This window comes from Melanaphis sacchari, unplaced genomic scaffold (assembly GCF_002803265.2).
Source record: "Melanaphis sacchari strain LSU unplaced genomic scaffold, SCAv2.0 Contig54_pilon_pilon, whole genome shotgun sequence".
NCBI lineage: Eukaryota > Metazoa > Arthropoda > Insecta > Hemiptera > Aphididae > Melanaphis > Melanaphis sacchari.
In genome coordinates, this window is record NW_020271380.1 from 3,272,944 (window position 1) to 3,296,129 (window position 23,186).

At 25.7% G+C, this 23,186-nt stretch overlaps 3 protein-coding genes across 9 annotated transcripts; all 3 read left to right on the forward strand.

Annotated features, from left to right (window-relative positions):
• Positions 1 to 1,575: 1,575 nt before the first annotated feature.
• LOC112599669 (40S ribosomal protein S3a) lies at positions 1,576 to 4,039 on the forward strand. The gene is made up of 5 exons (XM_025346673.1): positions 1,576 to 1,777; positions 1,889 to 1,992; positions 2,927 to 3,249; positions 3,612 to 3,773; positions 3,850 to 4,039. The coding sequence occupies exons 1-5, from the start codon at positions 1,716 to 1,718 to the stop codon at positions 3,997 to 3,999; spliced, it is 801 nt and encodes a 266-aa protein (XP_025202458.1). The 5' UTR covers positions 1,576 to 1,715; the 3' UTR covers positions 4,000 to 4,039.
• A 7,341-nt stretch (positions 4,040 to 11,380) lies between these two features.
• On the forward strand, positions 11,381 to 18,083 carry LOC112599727 (REST corepressor). 7 transcript variants are annotated; one of them, XM_025346769.1, is made up of 12 exons: positions 11,381 to 11,398; positions 11,539 to 11,624; positions 11,890 to 12,053; positions 12,445 to 12,507; positions 12,566 to 12,640; positions 12,709 to 12,923; positions 12,988 to 13,167; positions 14,799 to 14,914; positions 14,979 to 15,183; positions 15,250 to 15,388; positions 16,860 to 17,104; positions 17,835 to 18,083. In XM_025346769.1, exons 3-12 carry the CDS (start codon positions 11,954 to 11,956, stop codon positions 17,964 to 17,966), a joined length of 1,470 nt encoding a protein of 489 aa, XP_025202554.1. In that variant the 5' UTR covers positions 11,381 to 11,398; positions 11,539 to 11,624; positions 11,890 to 11,953; the 3' UTR covers positions 17,967 to 18,083. The 7 variants fall into 7 exon arrangements, with proteins under 7 accessions (XP_025202554.1, XP_025202556.1, XP_025202552.1 ...); XM_025346771.1 differs by lacking the exon at positions 11,381 to 11,398 and having other exon boundaries at positions 11,460 to 11,624; positions 14,982 to 15,183; XM_025346767.1 differs by lacking the exon at positions 11,381 to 11,398 and having other exon boundaries at positions 11,461 to 11,624.
• A 2,751-nt stretch (positions 18,084 to 20,834) lies between these two features.
• LOC112599712 (NADH-quinone oxidoreductase subunit B 2-like) lies at positions 20,835 to 22,949 on the forward strand. The gene is made up of 6 exons (XM_025346740.1): positions 20,835 to 21,024; positions 21,321 to 21,452; positions 21,518 to 21,615; positions 21,683 to 21,874; positions 21,930 to 22,053; positions 22,697 to 22,949. Exons 1-6 carry the CDS (start codon positions 21,012 to 21,014, stop codon positions 22,792 to 22,794), a joined length of 657 nt encoding a protein of 218 aa, XP_025202525.1. The 5' UTR covers positions 20,835 to 21,011; the 3' UTR covers positions 22,795 to 22,949.
• Positions 22,950 to 23,186: the final 237 nt, after the last annotated feature.

Sequence of the window (23,186 nt, forward strand, 5' to 3'; positions counted from 1 at the left end):
ATAATTATAATTTTTTAAATTATAATTTATATCCCAATTCTTATTTTAACTTTCAATAGATATATCTAAAAATAACTTGTTTATCACTTTCAACCACTTTAGTCTAAATAAACATTTTAGCTAATCAATAATTATTAATTATTATGTTATGATGAACAAAATTAATTTAAATTTGTGCAAATGGAAACATTCATTGTGCATAGTGTATACATAGCTAACAATGCACATACTTATGATAAAATATAAGTCTGAAAAATGGATAAATAAATTTCAAAAAAATACAATCATAATATAGACCAGCGTAAAGGTGTTTAGTTTAATCGATAAATCGCATCCGAAAAAGGCTCATCTCGAGCTCTCCTATATAGGTCCTTTCTGCATTACTCTTACTCATCTATTAAAATAGTTTATGATTATCATAAAAATCTGAATGAAAAATAATATAAACATTATAAATTATTAACGTTGTAGTAAAACATAAGTATACCTATACGGTTGTATCTACTGTAACAAATGTAATAATACTTCATCAAATACAATATTTTCAATTAATTTCTTTTCAAATTAGTATTGAACCTTGATACGCTCACGAATTTTATGTCATGAAAATATAATGTATAAGTATAATTGACCATATGTAAATAAATAGGTTAGGTTTCCATATATGTAAAAAAATAATCCAACTTTCTCAAAATTTTTTCCCTGACTCCGTGTGACTTATTAATTGTCATGGGAAATTGGCAAATGCAAACATACATCCATTTCTAGGAATTATAATATTTTCAAGATGAAAAGATTTTTTGAACTTGTCTTAATTACTAATTCAAGTGTCATAGACGATGTATGAATAATATAACCCTTCAACTCTCCTGTCAAAAACTCAATGTGAAATAGTTTTATCTTATCGACTTAAATCACTACTAATCGCGTTATAAAACAGTACAAGTTACAAATGTAATTTTAAAAATTTAGATTTAAAAAAAAAGTATAGGTGATAGAAACTTGTCTTATCGATAAATGGATAACCTATAGAATTTTATCTAACAGCGTTACAAATTTACACTACTTTAGACTATAGTAAATACTCTTTAGTAACTAGATATAAACTATAAAGTATAGTATGGTTCAGTCATTGGACAAAATTTTCTTTAAAATGTTAATTATAATAGTTTTTGTTGTGTTCATGGATAAATTAAGAAAAAAAAATATGAGATTTTTCTTTCAAAGTATGCTACACAAAATCATTAGAGAAGGTCATAATTATTTTATACACGTTTATCCTAATTTTAAAGCATATTAATAGCCTTATAGCTCAATATTGTCTGTTATTTTTACGTTTAAATGTATAAAAGGGTTAAGCTCTTACTTATTCAAATTTTTAAAATAAAAATATAAATTTTATGTCGTTTATAAATATTTATATACATAAATTGTATTTGTGTTCAAAATTTCGTATTTTGGCGCCATTTGTATAAATGTTTCACGTTCGTTTTGCTTAGATAACCTTAAAACATTTACGATGTCTTTGGATTAAATCATTTTGCGCATGCGTATGTGACTCGTCGGCAATATTCCTATTCGCCATTAAGTGTCGATATCTACCTTTTTCAAACCACGTTGGAATCATTGTATGCTTCCCAATTTCTATTTCATTTGAAATAGTTTAGCAGATATTCGGATTATTTGGGTTCATTTAATTTACTAACTTTTCCGTCATGGCTGTTGGCAAAAACAAAGGGCTGTCCAAAGGTGGCAAGAAAGGCTTAAAGAAAAAGATGTAAGTATACATATTTTTGATTAACGTAACCAAACTTACGTATATAAATTATCATATCCTAGAATGTTTGACTTAAATCGTTTTTTAATGTATTGTATTTCGTTCTTTCAGCATCGACCCGTTCACACGGAAGGATTGGTACAATGTTCGTGCCCCGTGCATGTTTACAAACCGCGATGTTGGTAAAACACTCGTCAATCGTACACAGGGAACAAGTAAGTGTTTTAATAATTTTTCCGTAACTTCTGTTGATTTTAACAAAACGACGTTGTGTCGTTAAATTTAAAGCTTTGTATAAATACGTGTTGATACACGTTTTTTTAAACCAGGGATAGAAAAACTCAATTTATCGACTGATGAAATACTGTATGCTACCAGCTTTCTACTTTTAAATTTCACTCAATGGCTTCTTAAATTACATTATATTATTTTTAAATAGTAAAAATGATAGTTTTTTAAATATTTAAATTATTAAAATAATATAGGTACATAATATTTATACTTAGCAGGTACTGTTAAAGTGTCACTAGACGCCCCTTCATTCAAACCATCGTTAAGCTATATAATCTTTTATGCTTAAAGTTTATCTTATTTTGTTGTATACAAATTAAAATATTGTTTTATTCGTTCAAAAGAAAAATTGGTATCAATATATTTATTATAATTTAATTTGGTCAAGTATTGTGTTGTTAAATGATGGACTCAAATATTGTGTTATCAATAATTTAAATGACTGATGCTGTTAATTATTACAATATCTAGTTTATTGTCCTAATTGGTAAAGCATTTATTTTAAATCTTTGTATAGTTGATTCTAATGCCAACAATTCTGCTATGCAAATGTAACACCTTTGAATAATTTATTTTCCTTGCATAATCATGTTGTATATTGTAAATTATTTTGTCTTTCATGCGCTACCTAAATAGATATATTAATGGAAATATAAAGTATATTAATAAAATTATTTTATTTTTCAAAAAAAATTTTTATCCAAAGTTCTAATGAATTAACTATGAGGTTATATATTATGCACAGCAATATTACTTAAGTCTATAAATAATGATGCGATACATAATAAATGTTTTTAAAGAGCATAATTTTTTGTTATTGTTAATTGTATAATAACATGCTTATTCTAAATTTTTTAGAAATTGCATCTGAAGGTCTTAAGCATCGTGTCTTTGAAGTTTCGCTTGCCGATTTGCAAGAAGATGATGGAGCTGAGAGGAGTTTCCGTAAATTCAAATTGATCGCTGAAGATGTTAAAGGCAGAAATGTTCTGACCAATTTCCACGGAATGGATCTTACCACTGATAAATTGCGATCAATGGTAAAGAAATGGCAAACCCTGATTGAAGCTAATGTTGATGTAAAGACTACTGATGGATACTTATTACGTGTATTTTGTATTGGGTTTACATCAAAAGATCAATCGTCCACAAGAAAAACATGTTATGCTCAACACACTCAGGTAAAAACTTTCTTTATTTAACTTATTTTTGTTTTAATACTATCTATTGAAAGAATGCAAATGTGTGCTGATCAAAACTTTTTTATTGCTTCAAGTTTTACACTGAAATTGAACTCTAATTTTTGTCTAATAAGAAAGTTTAACTATAAAACTGACACTGATTCATTTGGATTCGTTATCAAAAATGCGTTTTTTGATGGGCAGATTACTTAAAATAAATTTGATAGAAAATTGATAAAAAATAAATTTTAAATTCAAATTAATTGCTGGAAAATGTTCAAATTAAAAATTCTTTATATATAAATATTTTATAATTAATATATTTTACTATTTATGTATATAATGTATATTTATTATTTCAGGTCAGAGCTATAAGAAAGAAGATGGTAGAAACTATTACTGAAGAAATAGTGAAATCTGATTTAAAAGAAGTAGTGAATAAGCTCCGACCTGACTCAATTGCTAAGGAAATTGAAAAGAAATGCCAAAGCATCTATCCATTGCACGATGTTTTTATTCGCAAGGTACTTTTTTTTTTTAACCCATAAACAAATGTTTTTATGTTATGAATGCTGATGATGTTTACATTATTTATTTTAGGTCAAAGTTTTGAAAAAACCACGTATGGATATTGGTAAATTGATGGAATTCCACAGTGACGAAGGTGTGACAACAGTTGTTGACGAAGAAACAGGTGTTCAAGTAGACAGGCCTGAAGGTTATGAGCCACCAGTCCAAGAATCTGTTTAAACCATGGATTTTTATAAATAAACAATTGAGTTCTATTTTATGGCTTTATTTTTTTTATTTTATAGAACCTTTGGTTTTTATCAAATATCCGTGTAGTTTTATAAAACAAGAAAATATTTAAGAATTGAAAAGTAAAACGTATCAACATGTCATACAAAAGTTGATATATATATTTCTATGAAAAATGAACAGTCATTAATTCTTCAAAGGAGCTGTTATCAGTTAAATTTTGATTTATTTACTTATTCATATAAAAGGATTTAAATCCTTTATAATCTTATAGAATAACTATTGATTAATGTTGTCATTTCTTTACCAATAGTTAATATTTTTTTTTTAATTTTTATTTTATAGGTGGTTTTGTGTACTTGGATTTATTGATCTTACAATATTTTTTTTTGTCCATGTATACATAATAAGTTGGTGGATAAAAATATACATTGATTTTAGTTTCTTATAGAAAATTGGATTTAATTGGTGTAAAAATATACCACCACTATTATAAGTTCCTGGTATTTTCTAAATAACTGAAAAAAAAAGTTAAGTATAAATATGCACTTTTAAACAAAACTAATATTGGACTAGTTAATTGATTCAAAATCAATGATGTACTTTAACAACGAATAACCATAGGTTGTTAATATTTTTAATTCGAATTTCCCACACATAGGATAATTTTCAAAATACTTGAAACTAAAATTTGAAAATTAAATACAACGTTTCTCTTAAATTTTTTAATTTAATTTAAAAAAAAAAGTTGATGGAGAAGTCTTATTATTATTGAAATAAAATTTTTTACATTAAATATTTATCTATAAAATAATAACTATTTTATTATTTTGTTGTAATTCAAGAACAAATAACTACAAAAACTTGAAATGTTTACTAAAATATGTTTGTCTTTTACACGTGATATAATATTTTGATTTTTTTTTGAATTATTTATAGATTTTGACATTTTCAGTTTCAATTTAACCCATACAGTGACTGCACAATGACTAAGCACATACAACTATATAGGTATAGGAGAATAATTTCCCCAATTTTTACAAAAATTGATAATTTTTTTTTTTTTGAACAAAATTCAATTCTGACACTAAATTATGCTTTATTTTTTAAAATTTTGCTATGTATGATTTATAACTGAACATTTCTATATTTCTTGTTAATACAATTGTTTAATGAAATGTTTGACATCATTTGAAGGGGGTACATGGTGTATATTCACTAACACTTTTAAAACACCTTTGACTTGCAATATCTGAAAAAATATAAAATAAATAATTTTGTAAATATGACTAAATATTATATATCTTTATATTCTAGAGTCTAGAATCTAGACTGATAGTTTATGAATTTTCAACCAAAACAAAATTTTATGCAATGTGTGTAAAAAAATAAAATAATTGGTGGGTATATATTTTTTTGTAAAATTAGGTTAATTTTATAATTATATTATTTTTAAAATGATTAAAAGTATAAGTTGCATAAAATGTGGAAAATTATTTAAAATATAAGAATATTTATATATTAATATCATTTTTATTTTGATATAATATGTTACAAACCTACTTAAGTAGCTTAAATTTTATTTTTTTTATATAATATACATATTGCATACTGTGAATATTAACATAAAAATAATGTTAATATATAGATATTCTTATATTTTAAATAATTTTCTACATTTATGCATTTTGTACTTTTAACCATTTTCAATATTATATAATTATATAATTGTCCTAATTTTACAAAAACTATACCAATTCCCTGATTTATTTTTTTACATATATTACATAAAATTTTGTTTTGGTTGAAAAGAGAATCGATGTTTTTTTTAATTAGGTCGAAAAGTGAATCGGCCGATAAAGAAAGGGTACATTTTTGGTAAAAACCGGCCACGCCCCATAACAGATAGGTAGATAGGTTATAACAGTCATAGGTAGGTACTTAGCCGTAGCCACATTATAGTATTAGTTTAATATTATTTTAAAATTATACTATAAATAAAAATTTTAGGTATACCTATGCTGATTTTTGTGTAAGTTATTAGTTATTATTTATTAAAAATGTTATAATTAAATTTAACATTTCAGTAGCTCACGAATTCACGATAAAACATTTTATCTTTATTAATAGTTTGTATTAAAGATAAATTCAATTAGTATACCTAAATTATGGTGATTGTAATATAGTCAATATAGGCGGTTGGACCAATATATTGTATAGTATAGAACTTAATTTTTTTTTATAATTATTAGGTAGTTATTAGTTATTACGTTGCATAGTATCGTAATAAAGTATTTGGGAGTACTGATTTTTGGAATTATGTTTTAATATCTCAATAATACCTAATCTGTTTTTATTTTTTTACAATTAGTTATGATTTCTTGATATTAAACTTTAATTTATTATCTTGTTTATGATTTGAATATTGATGCTTTATGTGGTTTATATTTTATTCTTGTAGTGTGCTATTAAATACCTAATATTATTGTAGTTTACAGTTTTGCAAACAAATAGTTATATTTTGTGTCAAGATTCGATTTATTAAATAGTTTTATTTTCCACGATTTTGGTCAGTGAGACAGTGAAATAAAACACCAGTACTTTTAAAATTTCAATCACATTTATCTTAATATTTATGAAACTAATTCAAATATTTTCACAAACCATATATAAATGTTATCTCGTTATAGTATTTGTTTCGTTATAAATAAACTACCATTTATGTTTAACCAATGCTTATAGACTATATTATCTACGTCTTATAAATCACTAAATATTGACCATTGTACTTTTTCAGTTTACATTAGCATATAACAATAGAAATGGATTTATGGATATATAAGTCGTATGTTTAAATAATACGAGCGAATAGTAAATATTTAATATTCATCACTAGTGTAAGTCATTTAATGTCATAATATTATAAGACATCTATGAAATGTTTATTTTAATTTCAAATCTGTAATATGATATAGGTACCTACACGATAAATGATAATCGAAGAAGGAATTTTCATGTAGGTACCTACTATAATGGTTATTAAATATGCTTATGTAAAGGTAATACTAGGTATACAAGAAAATATCCCATTTAATTATTTTAATTATACCTCTAACAAGTCAAGTATAAATTGTATTTAAAAAAATATATATAGGCCCAACATTATATATATATACAATATACATATATAAAAAGTTGTAATGCTTTTTACTTGTTAGAAAATAGTTACAACAGTAGATATGTAAGTTTATAAAACAAATTTTAACATTAATTAAAAACATTTTAAATTAATATATTAAAGTAGGTATGTAATTAATACATTTGAAAATAAATTTATTGGTATGAATGCACACATTTCAGTTTTCATAATAAATTTAACTGTTTTTGTAAACAACAAATGGTAATACAATATTAGGTACCTATATTTTATTATTTTACCTACTGTAGTCTGTAATAGACTACAGTGAATAATCAATAGGTACTATTTGCAGGTAATCTATGACAAAATTGAAAATAGTGATTATAGGTACACAAGCACAAAAGACAATCGATAATTATATGCAGTGTTAAAATTCGGAAAAATTAAGTAAAGGAGCTTAATCCAACGATTTGAAAACTGCAAAATCTTGATGTTCTGAACGCAAAATAATTTAACAAAGCCCCTCTCCCATATCACCTAGCATCAGTAGATTTTTGTTAAATACTACATTTCTAATTTATATACATACATACTTATCTAATTAATGTAAATAAATTCATAAATTTATTTTTACCTAATAGTTACAATTAATTGTCACTTAATACAATATGTTTATAAGACAATTGAAATTTCTTTGAAAAAAGTATCATTGACAACAATTTAAATCCATATTAGATGAAAAATTAATGTAGGCAATAGATTACACCATTCCTACCATTTCATTATAAATAATAGTTGAGGTATGCAAATAAAAAAATAAAATAGTAGAAGAGCTCTTCTCATTCTTTGAGTATCCCTTCAGTCGAGTTCTGGTGACATGACGATTTTTCATAATATTCTGACCCCCTTCCGATATAGAAAACTATATATACACAGTTAAACCTCTGAATAGCCAATATTTGGTCACTGAAATTTTTTTTTGTTATTCTAAAGTGGTGAATTTTTGAAATTCATAAAAGGTAAAATGTTTTAAAGGAAAAAATATGTACTATGTTAAACTATAAATTTAGTTGTATAGTGTTAATATATTTTAATTTTTTAATAATACATAATAAAAAATGTATATATTTATAAAAATGTATAAAAAAGGCATAAGTATTTCGTACACATTTAAAAAAATTCAATTTAATGAAAAATAAACGGTTAGCTTGGTTTGTTTATAATTTTATGTCGTCTCTTAAAATTTCGTTAGCGAATTCATTTTTCAAAGTTAAAATATATAGAACAAAAAATATTGCTTTCTACCTTTATTGACAATATGAAACGACCTACGTTCTTTATAGCTGCCAATGCATCCTATAAACACGCAATGTGAAATTTTGAAATTTCATCTTCCTCATGCTCATTCCTCCCTATTAGTTTCACCAAGCTTATCGGGATCAACAGCGTCGTTGTCGTCATTAGATCGTCGTCATGAGTGGAAAAGATTTCGTCCAAAGTAACATAGGAGCATAAATAGCAAATAGGTGTCCATTATTTAGATTTTTTTTTTAATTGAAAAGTAATGAAAATGTCCCCGTCTTTAATAGGTGTCTGATAGAGTAGGTACCTACTAGGAATTTTTATTATTGATACTTTAAGTACTAACAACTAGATTATCTAAATTATTACAAGATATCGTTCTCAAATTTAAATTTTACCTTAATTTTAACCTTTTAAGTTTTACTCCACTAAAATATTTTGCTTATGAGAGAAAATAACATATCACTGTAAATTCAATATACATTCAAATATTCAATGCTCCAATCAGAGTCTAAGAGCAAGTCATTTTTGTGTATCTAGATGTCAAAAAATTCGAACTTCAAATGTTCATAAACATGAATGTATTTTTTCGCTAATTTTATTTTTTGTTACAGGTAAAAAACTCATAAGAAATGATATATTTAATTTTCATATCTCATATTTATATAAATTGATAAGAAATACATTCTGAGGAACCTTTCGTTAAATTTTAAAACTTTGAAAAGTTTTTCCAAGCAAACTTTTTTTTGACGTTTATAGGAAAAAAACTAGAAAATTTCAAATATCTTTACAGTTTTAATAGTGTATAGCTCAAATAAATTCAAAATATTTTGAATACTTTATCATGTACAAAAAATGCCAATATTAACATTTGGTGAACATTTCTTAACTATTTCAAGTAACTACTATCTTTGTGGTTATTTATTATTTTTTATATAAAAATTTCAATTTTTCTTTTTTGTATATCCTAATAATTTTTTAATATATTGAGAATTTTTAATTTTGACCATCACCATTCGTGGATACACTCAAAAAAAATATATACATGACGTCATGACGGGCGGTGGTAAACTCTCCCGATTTTTAAAAATAGTAAACTTTCCCGAGTTAATATTATGTTTACCTGAAGTAAATGTGTAAACTCTCCCGGGTAAACTTTATAAAGAAAAAAAATAGATTCCCTAACTTTTTTAAAATCTGTATGTTCTTATTATCAAAAACAATGATTTTAACATTTTTACGTATATTTTGTATTTGTAACTTATATTATTATTGAATATTTTTAAAAGAAACTTAAATGTATATTGGATTTTTTGAAATTTTATTTTTTATTGTATTTTGATTATAATATCATATTTATAGCAGCTAAAGACATTAATTTATATTGTTAATATTATTATTATATATGATTGACTATTTTTAAACGCGACTTAAATGTATATCAAATTTATTTTATGATTTTTACTAGACCCGGAAGAGTTTACATGTTTCCGTTAGGTAGTACAGGAATAAATCCGGGGGGAGAGTTTACACGTTTCCGTCAGATAGTACTGGAGTAGATCCGGGAGAGTGTACCATCGGGAGTTTACAATCACCCGTCATAACACACTATAAAGTCGATTCATTCATCGCTTTGCAAAGAATTTATACTATTTATAGCGACAATAGTTCAAAAGAAACATACCAAGTAATTGGGCCTTCATTGAATCATTGTAATAAATAATAACAAAACAGCCACAGTAAATTTAATAAAAACGAATAATAGTAGCAAAAAAAAAATTAGACGATAAGCAAAATTCTCTTGTGTCAAAATTTTAATATTAATTGTTCTATTTATTATAATCTAAATTATTATGTTATGTTAAATTAAATAAATATTTATTAAACTATTATTTGGGACATTTATTTTTGTGTTTTTTTTTTTTTTTAATTTGTTGTAAGTGTTTAACAGTTAAGTGTAAAATGGGTATCATAAAGATACCTACTCTCATGTACTATATTATTTTTATTAGTCTCGTTATGATTATACAACTAATTTTGTTAGAGTTAGAGTCTCATAAAATAAAATAATATCATTGATATAGGTGTAAACGACATTGGTTTGAAAAGTCGTTAGGCGGAATGCGTGAGAGCCCGACCGTCAACACCGTTGTCGATTGTAAAACGGTCTGGATTCCGAACGAGTACGTCGTGTCTGGAAATCGTTACGTAAAAAAAATAAAAATAACTGAAGTGATAAAACCGCAATTGTAACCAATTTTTTTTTTTTCATATGGATTAAAACGTGAAAATTTAATATTTTCATAACATAATATTATACTATGCATCGGACGTCAATGATAAAAACCACTATGTGCACGACAGTTTGATAATATTTAAACATTATGGGAATTGATTTGCGATATCGTCGTCACTGTATATCAAATATTATTTAAAATCATCATATAATTAGGTATCTAAACGGTTTTTTGTTGACATCAGTCTCGCACGAGTGCACGACGGTTAAATGATACGAAATCGATTCATAATCGTACGTACATTCGTATAGATCTAAGTATACATTTAATTTACATTACATAAAAACATTTTCGTAGGTCGTTGTAAAGATTACTAACTACTAAGATTATAATTTATAAACGACAAAACATGAGCGCTATGAGCCTAATGGCTGATAGACGGTGGTAGCGGTGGGCGGCGGAGGCTATGTGTTATATACTCATATACAAATGTGTTCAATGACTATAATAGTAATGTTATATACTTATATTATTCAAAACCACCAAGGTTTAATAACCCTCCAAGAGAGACGCCATGTTTTTATCGCAACAGTGCGGCCGTTATGGTAAACGACGCATTACCGTATGATAGGTATGTTGCCGCCGCACTTGAGCTGAAATGTTCCGTTCCTCGTCTTATTATTATTTTGTCTAAGGTTCGGCGTCATAGCAGGTAATAGATAATGCTTATTAATTATTATGGGAAACGGACGATAGTTTTTATTCCAAGTTTTTCTTTTCTTTTGAATATTTCACAGGTAATTGAGTATTTTTTAAACGACTAATTTTTTTTTTTTTTGATCTTGGTTCCAGAAGACGACAACGACAACGATAAATCTAATTACAAAGTTTAGGATTCGTAAAACAATCACGATCCGACGGGTAATAATAACGTGCAAGTGAGTTTAAATATATATAGTGTTGAGGTGGACAATATACGTAGAAAAATAAAATAGAAAGAGACTATAATTCAAATACCGTCCATGGAGGAGAAAAACGTGTAATTTTCTAAATCCCATATTTTATAATACGACGATGTGTTTGTTCACTATTAAAATTCTATATTTTTACTTAATATTCAATTTCCCAATAATTTAACATCTACATTAGCTGCTCGTAATTATCCGTTACGTCCAGTTTCGCTCATGTTTTATTTGTTTACAGCTCGAAGAATAGCTAATTTTGCACCCACTCATCGTAGTATGCGTTAGTATTTTTCAAAGGAAGTATGGCTAACGATAATTCGGAAGATTTGAAAAACGGCAAACGACCAGCACCGTCTGCAAATGCTGAAGAGTCGGAAATCGATGAACTTATACAAGAAAACGGTAAGCATTGTGTGACAGATGTCTAAAAACGTTAATATATTTAAATAGTCATATATATAATTTTGAATGAATTGTTGAAACGCGTTTTTAAAATTTAAACAAGTTTGATTATTTTTTTTGATTTTTAACAATCAGTAAAACTCAAATGCAAGTATTGATTTCATAAAATACTCCACACATTCAGTTAGTTAATACCCAAACTATAATAAACATACATCTTAGCCTAGGAGTTTAATTGTCATGAACACTTCCTTTCCTGTCAAGGTTTTTTTTTAAAAAGGTCAAGTAGTCTTAAAATTGTCTGATTCTGCTTCATGTCTTTTTGGTTTTATTGTTGTCTTAAGTAAATATTTTATTTTAAATTGTTTTTATTTTTATTATTTTTTATTAGTTGAAAAAATCAGAGTGGGACGTGATTACCAGGCTGTCATTCCAAAATTGTTGGTTCTCCCAAGTATGTTTTATTGTGAACCTCATCGATAAGAATTGATTAATAATTTTGTTACTTTTAAAAAATAGACGTGAACGACTGAACAAAAAAGCACTATTAGTTTGGTCTCCAACCGAAAATATTTCAGAAATTAAATGTATAAACTTATAACTATTTATTTCTTTATTATTATTTTTAGAAAACATTTATATTTTTTTTATATAGTAAATGAATACATATTATTATCAAAAGAAAAATATGGTTACAATAGTGAACAAGCGTTGGGTATGCTGTACTGGCATCACCACGACATGGAAAAAGCTCTTAGTGATCTATCAAATTTTGCACCTTTACCTGATGATTGGTCAACTGATGATAAGGTTACATTTGAATCAGCTTTTAATAGTATTGGAAAAAATTTTGTACGCATTAAACAAATGGTAATTTAAATTTTTTTAAATACATCATTTAAATTTTTTACATGTTACTTAACTGTTCTTTAAGATGCCTGATAAACCAATAGCATCATTAGTCAAATATTATTATCTATGGAAAAATAAGAGAAAGAAGAATAGTGTTATAGACCGACAAGCTAAAAAATTAGCAAATGTCCGTGCCAATGAGAATCAAAATGGGAGCGGAGAAGTGGTGCTAAGTTCACCAGAGTCTGAATCTGATGACAAGGTAAAGAAAAAAATAATTTCTAATATATTAAGACCATACCATACAATTGTAAACATGTATTTGTAGGATGAGATACTAGATTAAAAAAATTCCCTATCATATTACTATTGAACTGAATACCACATAAAATAAAAATAAGTAAGTCATGCATTGCAGTATACATATTTTATTGGTATAGGGTAAACAATTATTATGTATAAATTAAAATGTATACATCTGTTAGACTTCATTGTTATTTAAAACATTTAAAATAGTACAAAAATATAGTTTTATATAACATTGCAGAATGTTCTTATCACAAACTGTCTCACGCAGCTCATAATATGTATAATATAACATTTACTTATAGGTATGGTGTACAAAATAACAAATTACTTAAATCATTTTATTTCATATAATTTATAATATTAAAGTGGCATAGTTCTGTAAATATATTAAAAGTAAGCATGCTTAATAAGGTATATGGAAAACACTCTTTTCAACTCTGAGGAATAACAGTTGTAGTATCCAAACAGGTTTTACTACTTCATCGACAGGCTTACTCAATTAGTAAGTTTATTTGACTTAATTTAAAGCAAAAATACGGTGGATGGGTCTCAATCATTAGACATATTTTAATAGTAAACTTGATAGTGTCAGTTTTATAAAATATTAAAAACATTTGTATAAAATTTATCATTAGATGATGCCACAATAATGTTAACTATTCTAGACTCCAATAAATAGTCCTTTAATACATTTTCTTTTTATCGTGTTTTAATCAAGCTTAATTAAAATTAATTATATTATCAAATTGGAAGAGAATTTTACTGTCATAATCCAATTATTTTTAATGCTTACATTTTTAAAACTTAAAATATAGAGAATAACACTGTTTAATCTTAAATTATATTATATTATTCTCTTTCAATTAGATAATTGATTTTACTTATAATTTTAATTTTATATCCACAGAAAAAAATAGAATCATCGACAAAATATCACCAGTAAAATATCGCAACTGAAATATTGTGAAACCAATATATCGCCAGTATGAAATATTGCAGTAATTTAATTATAAATAAATAATATTGATTATTGATTGATATTTTATAATAGTTATAAATAATTTTGTATAATTCAAAGTATATAATATTGTTTTATAAATGTATAAATGTATAAATGTATAGTAGAGTTGATAAAAATGATAAAAGTATGTATAATTTAATAAAATTGGTATAAATATTGAAAAAAAAAATTGAAAAAATAAATAATAATGTATGTTTATTAATTAATGGAAGTATATATTAAATGAAATACCTTGAAGATAAACTTCAAACTCTCGATTACAATCTGCTACTACTTTCTTTACTCGTTCAACCCAACTAACTATCTTTTTCTTTGTAATTGGTGTATTTGGATTTCCTACTATACTTGTACCTATTTTAACTTGTACAGACGTAATATTAATTTATGGCTGTATTATTTCTTTATGATATATTGGTTTTGCGACATTTTTGTCTGGGTTCCACAATAACATATATTTTTATATGATGTCTGAAAGTAAATGTCACTAGTCTCTTCATTAATTATTAATTGTTATTAAATATATATATATATTATTGTCTTATAAGTAATTTTCTTTATTTTAGAAAGACCTTGGGGAAGGAAGTTCAAAACAGGAGTGTACAGTTTGTGGAGTTGAGGTTACTATGATTTATACTACCATAAAAGGATTAATGTGTGGTACATGCCAATCACATTTTAAGTATGAAATTATACATGAACACATATGTTAAGAGTTAATATTAAAATTTGTTTTAAATATTCAGTAGGACTAATGGTGGTATTAGACCAACACTAGGTCCACCACGTCCAAATAATCGCCATTTGAATGTTGCTCGTAATAAACGTTTACCACCACGAGGCATGTATGTCAATCATGATGATCTTCAATCTATTGCATCTGGATCCAATGGACAAGGGGATACTATTCTAACAGCAATGGAAGATGAAGTTGTATCATTAAAATGCAAAGTATGTGTGTGTTCATTACTCAATTTTTATAAAAAAATTTTCGAATTGTGACTTGTAATAATTTAGATACAGTCTAACAAACAAGATATTGGACATGTGCATAAGAAACTTAAATTAGATGTTGATGAATATCGAAATAGTGAACCTGAAACAAATAGTGTACAAAATCGTTGGACAAATGATGAAGTTATGCTTGCTATTGAAGGTAAACTTAATAAACTTTTACTATACACAATCTTTATTTTTGTTAATAACACACATTAATACTAAAATATTATTGTGATCATAAATGTTAAAGTTAGGTTTACAGAACATGTACTTTTATCCACATAATCTACTTTAATGTTATCAAGTTAATTTTACCAAATTCCAATCGCTTTTTAATTGTGGCGGCTAAAAAATTTTCTGCTTGTTTAATTCCATCTTATTAGTCGTGTATTAGAGTTCTATGATTTTGTCATTTTGTTTAAATTCTATGGGCTATAACTTGTTATAACAATTAATGCAAGTAAATACTAATCTTTGTTATTCATTGAATCATGCTCACTAGTTATAATTATTTAATAAATGATTCTTGTATGTTATCTACTGCCAATATAAAGAAATAAAAAAATACAAAATGTACATGCATTTATACACTAAAATCAGTATAAAAATGCTTATTTATTTATTTTTAACAACAAATATTGTACTCAACAGTTGATACCTAGACTTAATGTTTTTACTTTTTAGAAAAGTTGAATTAATTTGATTTGGACTTATAGTTCTTCTAATAAAATTACTTAAGTTATAAAATAAATATGTATACTTGCAGTAGTTAAAAATTTGTTTCAAATTATATAATATATGGAAGTAATAAATACAATTTTACTTCTTGGTCTTACTATATTGGAATTTTGAGTTTTTCCATTAATATTTTAAAATTTAATGATTAAGATATATATCTGTATGTTTGAAATATTTTAAAGGTTAATATTTATTTGTATACTACATCATTTCTGTAAAAATAGATCAAATTAAATGTTGTTGATGTCTTGTATACTTATTCTTAAAGTGTTCAGTTTTGCCTCAATTATTTTGCTGTATATCAGTGATTTTTTGTTTAATTTAAGATAATTGTTTATTTTATTAAAAGAACATTGTTCTGTCTGATTATTGAATGGTAATCAATTTTTGGAGTATATTTTTACTAATAATAATTCATTATTTATCATAAATGAATATAAAATCAAACCCATACTTATTAATATTTATGCTTGAGTCTCAAATTTTAAATAAAATATTGACTTAATTGTTGAATAGATTTTCTTTATTTCAATACTGTTTATTTTTGGTAATGCATCTATATAACAGCCAACAAATGTTGCATTAATAATATATTTTCTTTACAATTACCAGCATTGCTGCTGTAACTGTCTGATTGTTGCTAGGAAATCTTACCTTGACATTTCACGTACTACATACTGCATTTTAATTAATGAAATATTTGAATAATTTTTTTTTTATATCTTAATAAAATATAATATAGTTAACAATAATAAGATAAAATATTAGTTCTAAAAAAAACTACTTTTTAAAAGATTTAAATATGTTATGAAATGACCGAATTAAATTTAAGATTATTATATGAATAGTAATTTTAATAATTATATTAATTTGGTGAAATCTTTTTTTAGGAATGCGCAGGTATGGAAAAGATTTTAAAGCTATTGCTGAAGCAATGGGAACAAAAACTCATAATCATTTGAAGTCATTTTATACTCATTATCGTAAGAGTTATAAACTAGATACGATACTCAAAAAGTATGAAGAAGAGAAAAATGCTGAGCAAAATCCGGATCAACATTTTGAAGATAATTCGGAGCAACATTTTGAGGATAATTCTTTGGTAATTGAGCTTAGAGATGATGAGGATGTATTGGTTAGTTATAATGTATTTTTTGCAGTTTTTAAAAAATATGAATGATTAGTAGTTCTTTCTTTCCGTTTTTAATAATTTCTTATAGTTAAAATTTTATTTAATTTTCAATAAAAAGCTTTGTTCTATTTATTTTTCAAAAACCATGCTTAATATTAATATTTATTGAAAATAATGTTTACTTAAACTGATACATGTCATTAATAATAATAGTTGAGTAAAATAACTGTAAATTTATTTGTTATATTGCTCTTAAAGATATTGTAGTTTGTCCCTTTTTTTTTGTTAACACTTGAGTTTCAGAATCAATTTTGATCCATATTTACAATTTGTCTCATTTAAGAGTAAACTTTGGCAGTTGGTTTCTATGTATAGCTATAACAATAGATATTGCTAACATCTGCTGAGTGCCGCACACTTATGAGCATCACTTAATTATTTCAACTTATATTTTGCTAAGATTAACATAGAAAAACAACTATTTGGCCTTGACCTATCAAAAACAAAATTGAATAATGACTTAAATCACCAAGAACCAATTTAATAAAGGGTTGTTTTAGTCACTGAATCAAATCGCCTCTAACTAAGATTACTCTTATATTAGATTGAAGATATAATAATTAATGACTTGAGACATTTTTATAAAACTTAAGAATGATTCTAACTATAATTTTAAAACAGTTTTTTTAAATATACTATTTTTATTGTTAACATTAACTTTATTTTTTCTTAGGTCAAAAGAAAAAATCAGCCTTCATCTTCAAAAGTAAGACAGAGTACACCATCTTCTTTGGCTTCTGGAACTCGACTAATTAACCTTGGATTAAATTCTAAAACACATCAAACGGCTGCTGTTGCAAAGTGATACTCATATAATCAAGATGTATAGGCTTCTATTATGTCTCACTGCCTTTTATTTTTCATATTATTTTACCCTACTTATTGAATAATTAATTTCAAGCGTTTTACAAGATATGTATAAACCATAATATTATATTCTTTTAAATTTAAAATTAACGGATTTATTTAATAACCAAATTTTACCCTGTAATTGGAAATTTTTTATAAATATTTAAAAAAAAAATATTAATGATAGTCTACAAAAATTATTTTGTTAGATTTTATTTTTTCATAAACTTTTTTTAAACTAATAAATTACAACTTTGTGTTAAATTTGTATGTTAAAAATTAGTATTTTTAATATCTTAGAATAAGTAAAATTGTACAGTTTAATTGTAAATATTGAAACAACTAAAGTAATTAATATTGTTGATGTATAATTATTCAAAGTAGTGAAATACACAGAAAAAATATTAATTTAAAAAAAAAAAAAAATGTTATAAGAAATGAACAAATATAATTAATCTAATGTTAATGATATGATTTGGTAATTATAGTATTATAATTTACTCTTTTATTCATTCAAACCGTATAAAAACAATAATAACACATTGTTGAAAACTTTGGTCATTTAAATTTTTCACGTCTAGTGATTAAAACGTTATTTTCATTATTTTGTTTTGTTTTTTTTATCGATCTTATTTAAGCCTGGCAACTAAAGCCATTAGCTGTGTATAGGAACAGTAGGTTTTTTTGTGTAAGGTTTTGGTTAGTAGGATTGTACACTATGGATTAGTCATTAAGAATTCGGGTGGTCACCCATCTGAGAGCTAGTGACGCTGAACAATGATTTGATTTCAGAACACATTAGTAACTGAGGCCAATTACCGCGCTACACCAAGTCACTTTCATTTAATTGTTACTTAAGTTAGTTTTTGTTATAATATTATAGCCAATACTTAGTTTTTTTAAGAGTTGGTGCCAATTTTATATATTCATTTAAAATAACATAGTGACTAGTGAGTAATCAAAAATTTGAAGGTACACTCTCAAACTATAGTTATCATACTTCAAATATAAATTATTCATCATAAAAACTATATTATTCTTAAATTAATGTAAATATATATATTATTTTTATTATTACAGAAAAGATATATTTTTTGTATACAGAGTAGCTAACAAACAAGAATTATATTTGTGGTAAAATATAGCATAGTTGTAGCTATATTTTTTTATCACATTTTTTGCAGATATAACAATTATTCATATTGTTTATTTCTAAATCACTCATTAGAAATATTGTACCAGAAGATGAGATTTTGAAGGTAATTTTTATTCTGGGTTGACTTCAAAATCATAAAAAAATGTACTTATTTTTGTACTCGATTTGATGAAATTTTTAAAGATTTATAGGTTCTGAATTATGTCAATTTTCTTGTTATTAGCTCTAATGATAATATATTTTTAGTTGTAGGTGCCTGAAGAGTAGTTAAAAAATGTAAAGGTCTACAAATTTTATAGTATATTTTATTTTAATGTTGTATTTATATTTTTGTTACCTATACATAAATATAACAAGTAAATTGGTACTTCTTAATTTATTAAATTAAAAATTCATATTAACTATTATTCTACAATGTTGTATTTTGAGCAATGGGGAAAAAATTCTTAAAATGAACAAAAATGAGTTACTTAATATCAAAATAATTTATTTATGGCTAGGTACTTATTTAAACACTGCAGTGTTTTATAAATAGTGTTAAATTAATAAGTTGTAATGAAAAACAATCAGTTTAAAGGTACAGTACATAACATGAAAAGATCTAAACTTATGTTGTAGGTACATTGACTAGGTACCTTTGTAAAGTCATGAAATTGTGAAAAACATTGGTTACCTAGTATTTTTTAGATTAAGTACTTGATTGAGTCGAAAAATTAAATTTTTAAAGTAACAGGCTGCAGTGGACTGTAAGTTGCCACTTAACCACTGATCAAAGGGTAAAGGGTTAATAGAAGTTTTATAAAAGTGTGGAATACTGAACCTTTTACAGAGGCAAATGAAAAATGTCCCAAGGACCTTCGACACTATTGACATGAAAATTATTGAAAGGAGGTGCCATTTTAAAAAATTTCAGAGGCAATTGCCTCTGAGATTATTGTTCTAGCCACACCATTGCAGTTTGCACAAAAGCAATTTGAGTAAATTGGACACATTGTGGCTCTTTCCAACCTGTGGTCGGCGTTAACATCCCCCTCCATCATTTCTCGATCACTTTTATCCAACTTAGTGGATATATCATATATTTATAAAATTAAATATCTATTTAAGTAAATTAATATACATGAGCTGTATAGATTTATTAATTTGAGTTTTAAATAGTTCTATAATTTTTAAATAAAATAAATATGTAAGTAATCATATCCAAATTGATATTAATTTGTCTTTTAAATCGAATTTTATCTAATTTTTTTACATAATCGGCGTCTTTAAGACAAATTAAAATTTTCATCGTAGATTTGGGATTAAAAGTATTACTATACCTACTCAGAGTTTAAGGTCTATGCTCAACTCAGTATACTTTACTCTTTAGTCTTTTCATCACGAAATCAAGAGTCACGACAATCATATAAACTAATAAATTATAATACATTATTACTTACTGGCTAGTGGCTTACTGCGTGAGCTACTATACTACTATACTAGTATAGTAGTATCTATTATCTAATTAGTAATTACATAGTACATTAGTACATACCTTTGTTCTGTGGTTCTATGGTGATTCATGAGGTAGGTTATGTGCTTATCGAGCTTAGGTTGCGTATTCGCGTCAGCTGTTTAGGTTTTAACTGTTATCAGACGAAAGTACGAGACTAAACAATTGATAACACGAGATACCTGATTCTGAGGTCGTTTACTCTTCGATTATTTTCGTTTTACTTTTAAGTTTGTGTAAGATCTAGTTACTTTATTGTTGAATGCCTAAGTAGGTTGTTAATTAAATTCACTGTCAGTTTTATTGAATTTTGATACCAGACAAAGTAAAATTTGTTGGTTTCATTGAAAAAAATGAGGATGATCGGTGAGTGAATAATGACATTATTATGTTAACATGTGTATGGTGCAATTTAATTAAGTTGTCTGGAAGTATGATTTTTAACTCTTTGTTAAATCTACATAAGTAATTCTTTTCGTTATTTTTGTTATTTTTTTAATCAGTAAAATATTAAAAGATGTTACAAGTTAAATATTTTGTTTTTTAATTTTTTATTATTCTATTGATAATTGTTGTCACATTGCGTATGAGTAACTATAATAATATTTAAAACTATATTTGTATAATATTTATGGATAATCTTATTTTTATTAATAATTTAGGCCGCCCAAATCAAATCTTGTCAGCCTCTAAGAGCATCAATTCCCTGTTGAAGAATCCTGCAGTCACTCAAATTTGTCTCAGAAATGAATCTACCAAAATCCAATCGGCACCTCAAGACTCAAATGTAGAAGGTTTGTTATCAGAATTACAACTATTTTATTATTATTGAAACATTTTTTTTCTCTGTTTTTATTAGAAAAACCATATCGTCCATATTCTCCATTTCAAAAGACAAATAATATGGCTGAATATGCTGTAGCTCGTTTGGATGATGTCTTGAACTGGGGCCGTAAGGTATTTAAATAATAAACAATTATTGTCATATCATAATCTAAACATTTATTGGACACTTGATTTTCAGCACTCCCTCTGGCCTTTAACTTTTGGATTGGCATGTTGTGCTGTTGAAATGATGCACATTGCTGCTCCTCGATATGATATGGATCGATATGGTGTTGTATTTCGTGCATCTCCTCGTCAGGCTGATCTTATAATAGTTGCTGGAACATTGACCAACAAAATGGCACCAGCATTGAGAAGAGTTTACGATCAAGTAAGTGAGACAATTTTCATTATTTCATTGATTATACTCTATAAAATGTTCATAGATGCCTGATCCAAAATGGGTTATTTCCATGGGAAGTTGTGCAAATGGTGGTGGTTACTATCATTATTCATATTCAGTTGTGAGGGGATGTGATAGGGTTATTCCAGTCGACATTTATGTACCAGGTAAGATATTGTTTTAATTATGTATTTATATCATAATATTTAATATAATATATATATATATATAGATTATAATTAAATACAGATATATAGTTCATATTTCTAAATATTAGCAGTAATTTATGTTAAATTTACATAGATAGTAGATTTTAAACATTATGTTTGTCAAGTATAACATTTTCATTTGTATAATACTTTAAAGTTATCAATGTTTATTTCAGGTGGGTGATCGAGGGGGTATTCCCCTCCCCCAACATAGGTCTGGAATAAACACTCAGTCATACCCTCATAGAGTATTTATATGTTCAACATAACATTTTCAATTTTTATTTTTTTTGAAGGGTACATAATTTCTTCTCTTGATAAACAAAATATTCTACTCAACATAATCATAATTTTTATGAAAGCATACTGAGATGAAACAAGCATTGATATCATGGAGGCTAAGTCCCCCAAAAATAATTGAACATTTTTCAAAGTATTAAACAGATACCTATTTTGTAACAATGCAAAGAAAGATTTAAGCCCCCCCCCCCTGAATTACAAGCAAATATCTACCTATGATTGATATGCAGTGAATTGTTTTTAATCTCTTCCTAAATATGTATCATGTTAATATTGTTTATAATATTTGAATATTCTTTAGGTTGTCCACCAACTGCAGAAGCGTTGATGTATGGTATCCTACAGTTGCAGAAAAAAATAAAAAGAATGTCACTTGCCCAGAGTTGGTATAGAAAGTAATTTTTATCTTATATGATTAACCATTATATCAATGGTTTTGTGTATTACATCTTTTATCGTTTGTAAAAATAACATTACCTATGAAACGCTTAATTGTGTTAAACAATATAGATAATAGCTTAGTATTGCAAAATAAATCATAAATTTGAATTGTACATCTTTGTGTTATGATTTTTTTAAATTGTAAAAAATAAAAAGTACCATTTTAATAATATTATATTTTGCCAGAATTTATTGACTATATTAATAAACTTTTATTTATTAACCTACAATGTTAAATAACAATATTTAGTAACTTAATGATTCTGAGTAGATTACAGTACTTTCTAATAGAAAATATAGTCTTGTTCATACTTTTGAGAGGTCAAAACTTGAGAATTTTCAAAATAATG

Excerpts from the sequence above, each read along its gene's own strand:
- LOC112599669 (XM_025346673.1), top strand. The coding sequence starts at position 1,716 with ATGGCTGTTGGCAAAAACAAAGGGCTGTCCAAAGGTGGCAAGAAAGGC. Across the intron at positions 1,778-1,888 it reads AAAGGCTTAAAGAAAAAGAT|CATCGACCCGTTCACACGGA; the intron begins GTAAGTATACAT and ends TCGTTCTTTCAG. Across the intron at positions 3,774-3,849 it reads ACGATGTTTTTATTCGCAAG|GTCAAAGTTTTGAAAAAACC; the intron begins GTACTTTTTTTT and ends TATTTATTTTAG.
- LOC112599727 (XM_025346769.1), top strand. The coding sequence starts at position 11,954 with ATGGCTAACGATAATTCGGAAGATTTGAAAAACGGCAAACGACCAGCA. Across the intron at positions 12,054-12,444 it reads TGAACTTATACAAGAAAACG|TTGAAAAAATCAGAGTGGGA; the intron begins GTAAGCATTGTG and ends ATTTTTTATTAG. Across the intron at positions 17,105-17,834 it reads GAGATGATGAGGATGTATTG|GTCAAAAGAAAAAATCAGCC; the intron begins GTTAGTTATAAT and ends ATTTTTTCTTAG.
- LOC112599712 (XM_025346740.1), top strand. Across the intron at positions 21,453-21,517 it reads TCAAGACTCAAATGTAGAAG|AAAAACCATATCGTCCATAT; the intron begins GTTTGTTATCAG and ends TGTTTTTATTAG. Across the intron at positions 21,616-21,682 it reads TCTTGAACTGGGGCCGTAAG|CACTCCCTCTGGCCTTTAAC; the intron begins GTATTTAAATAA and ends CTTGATTTTCAG.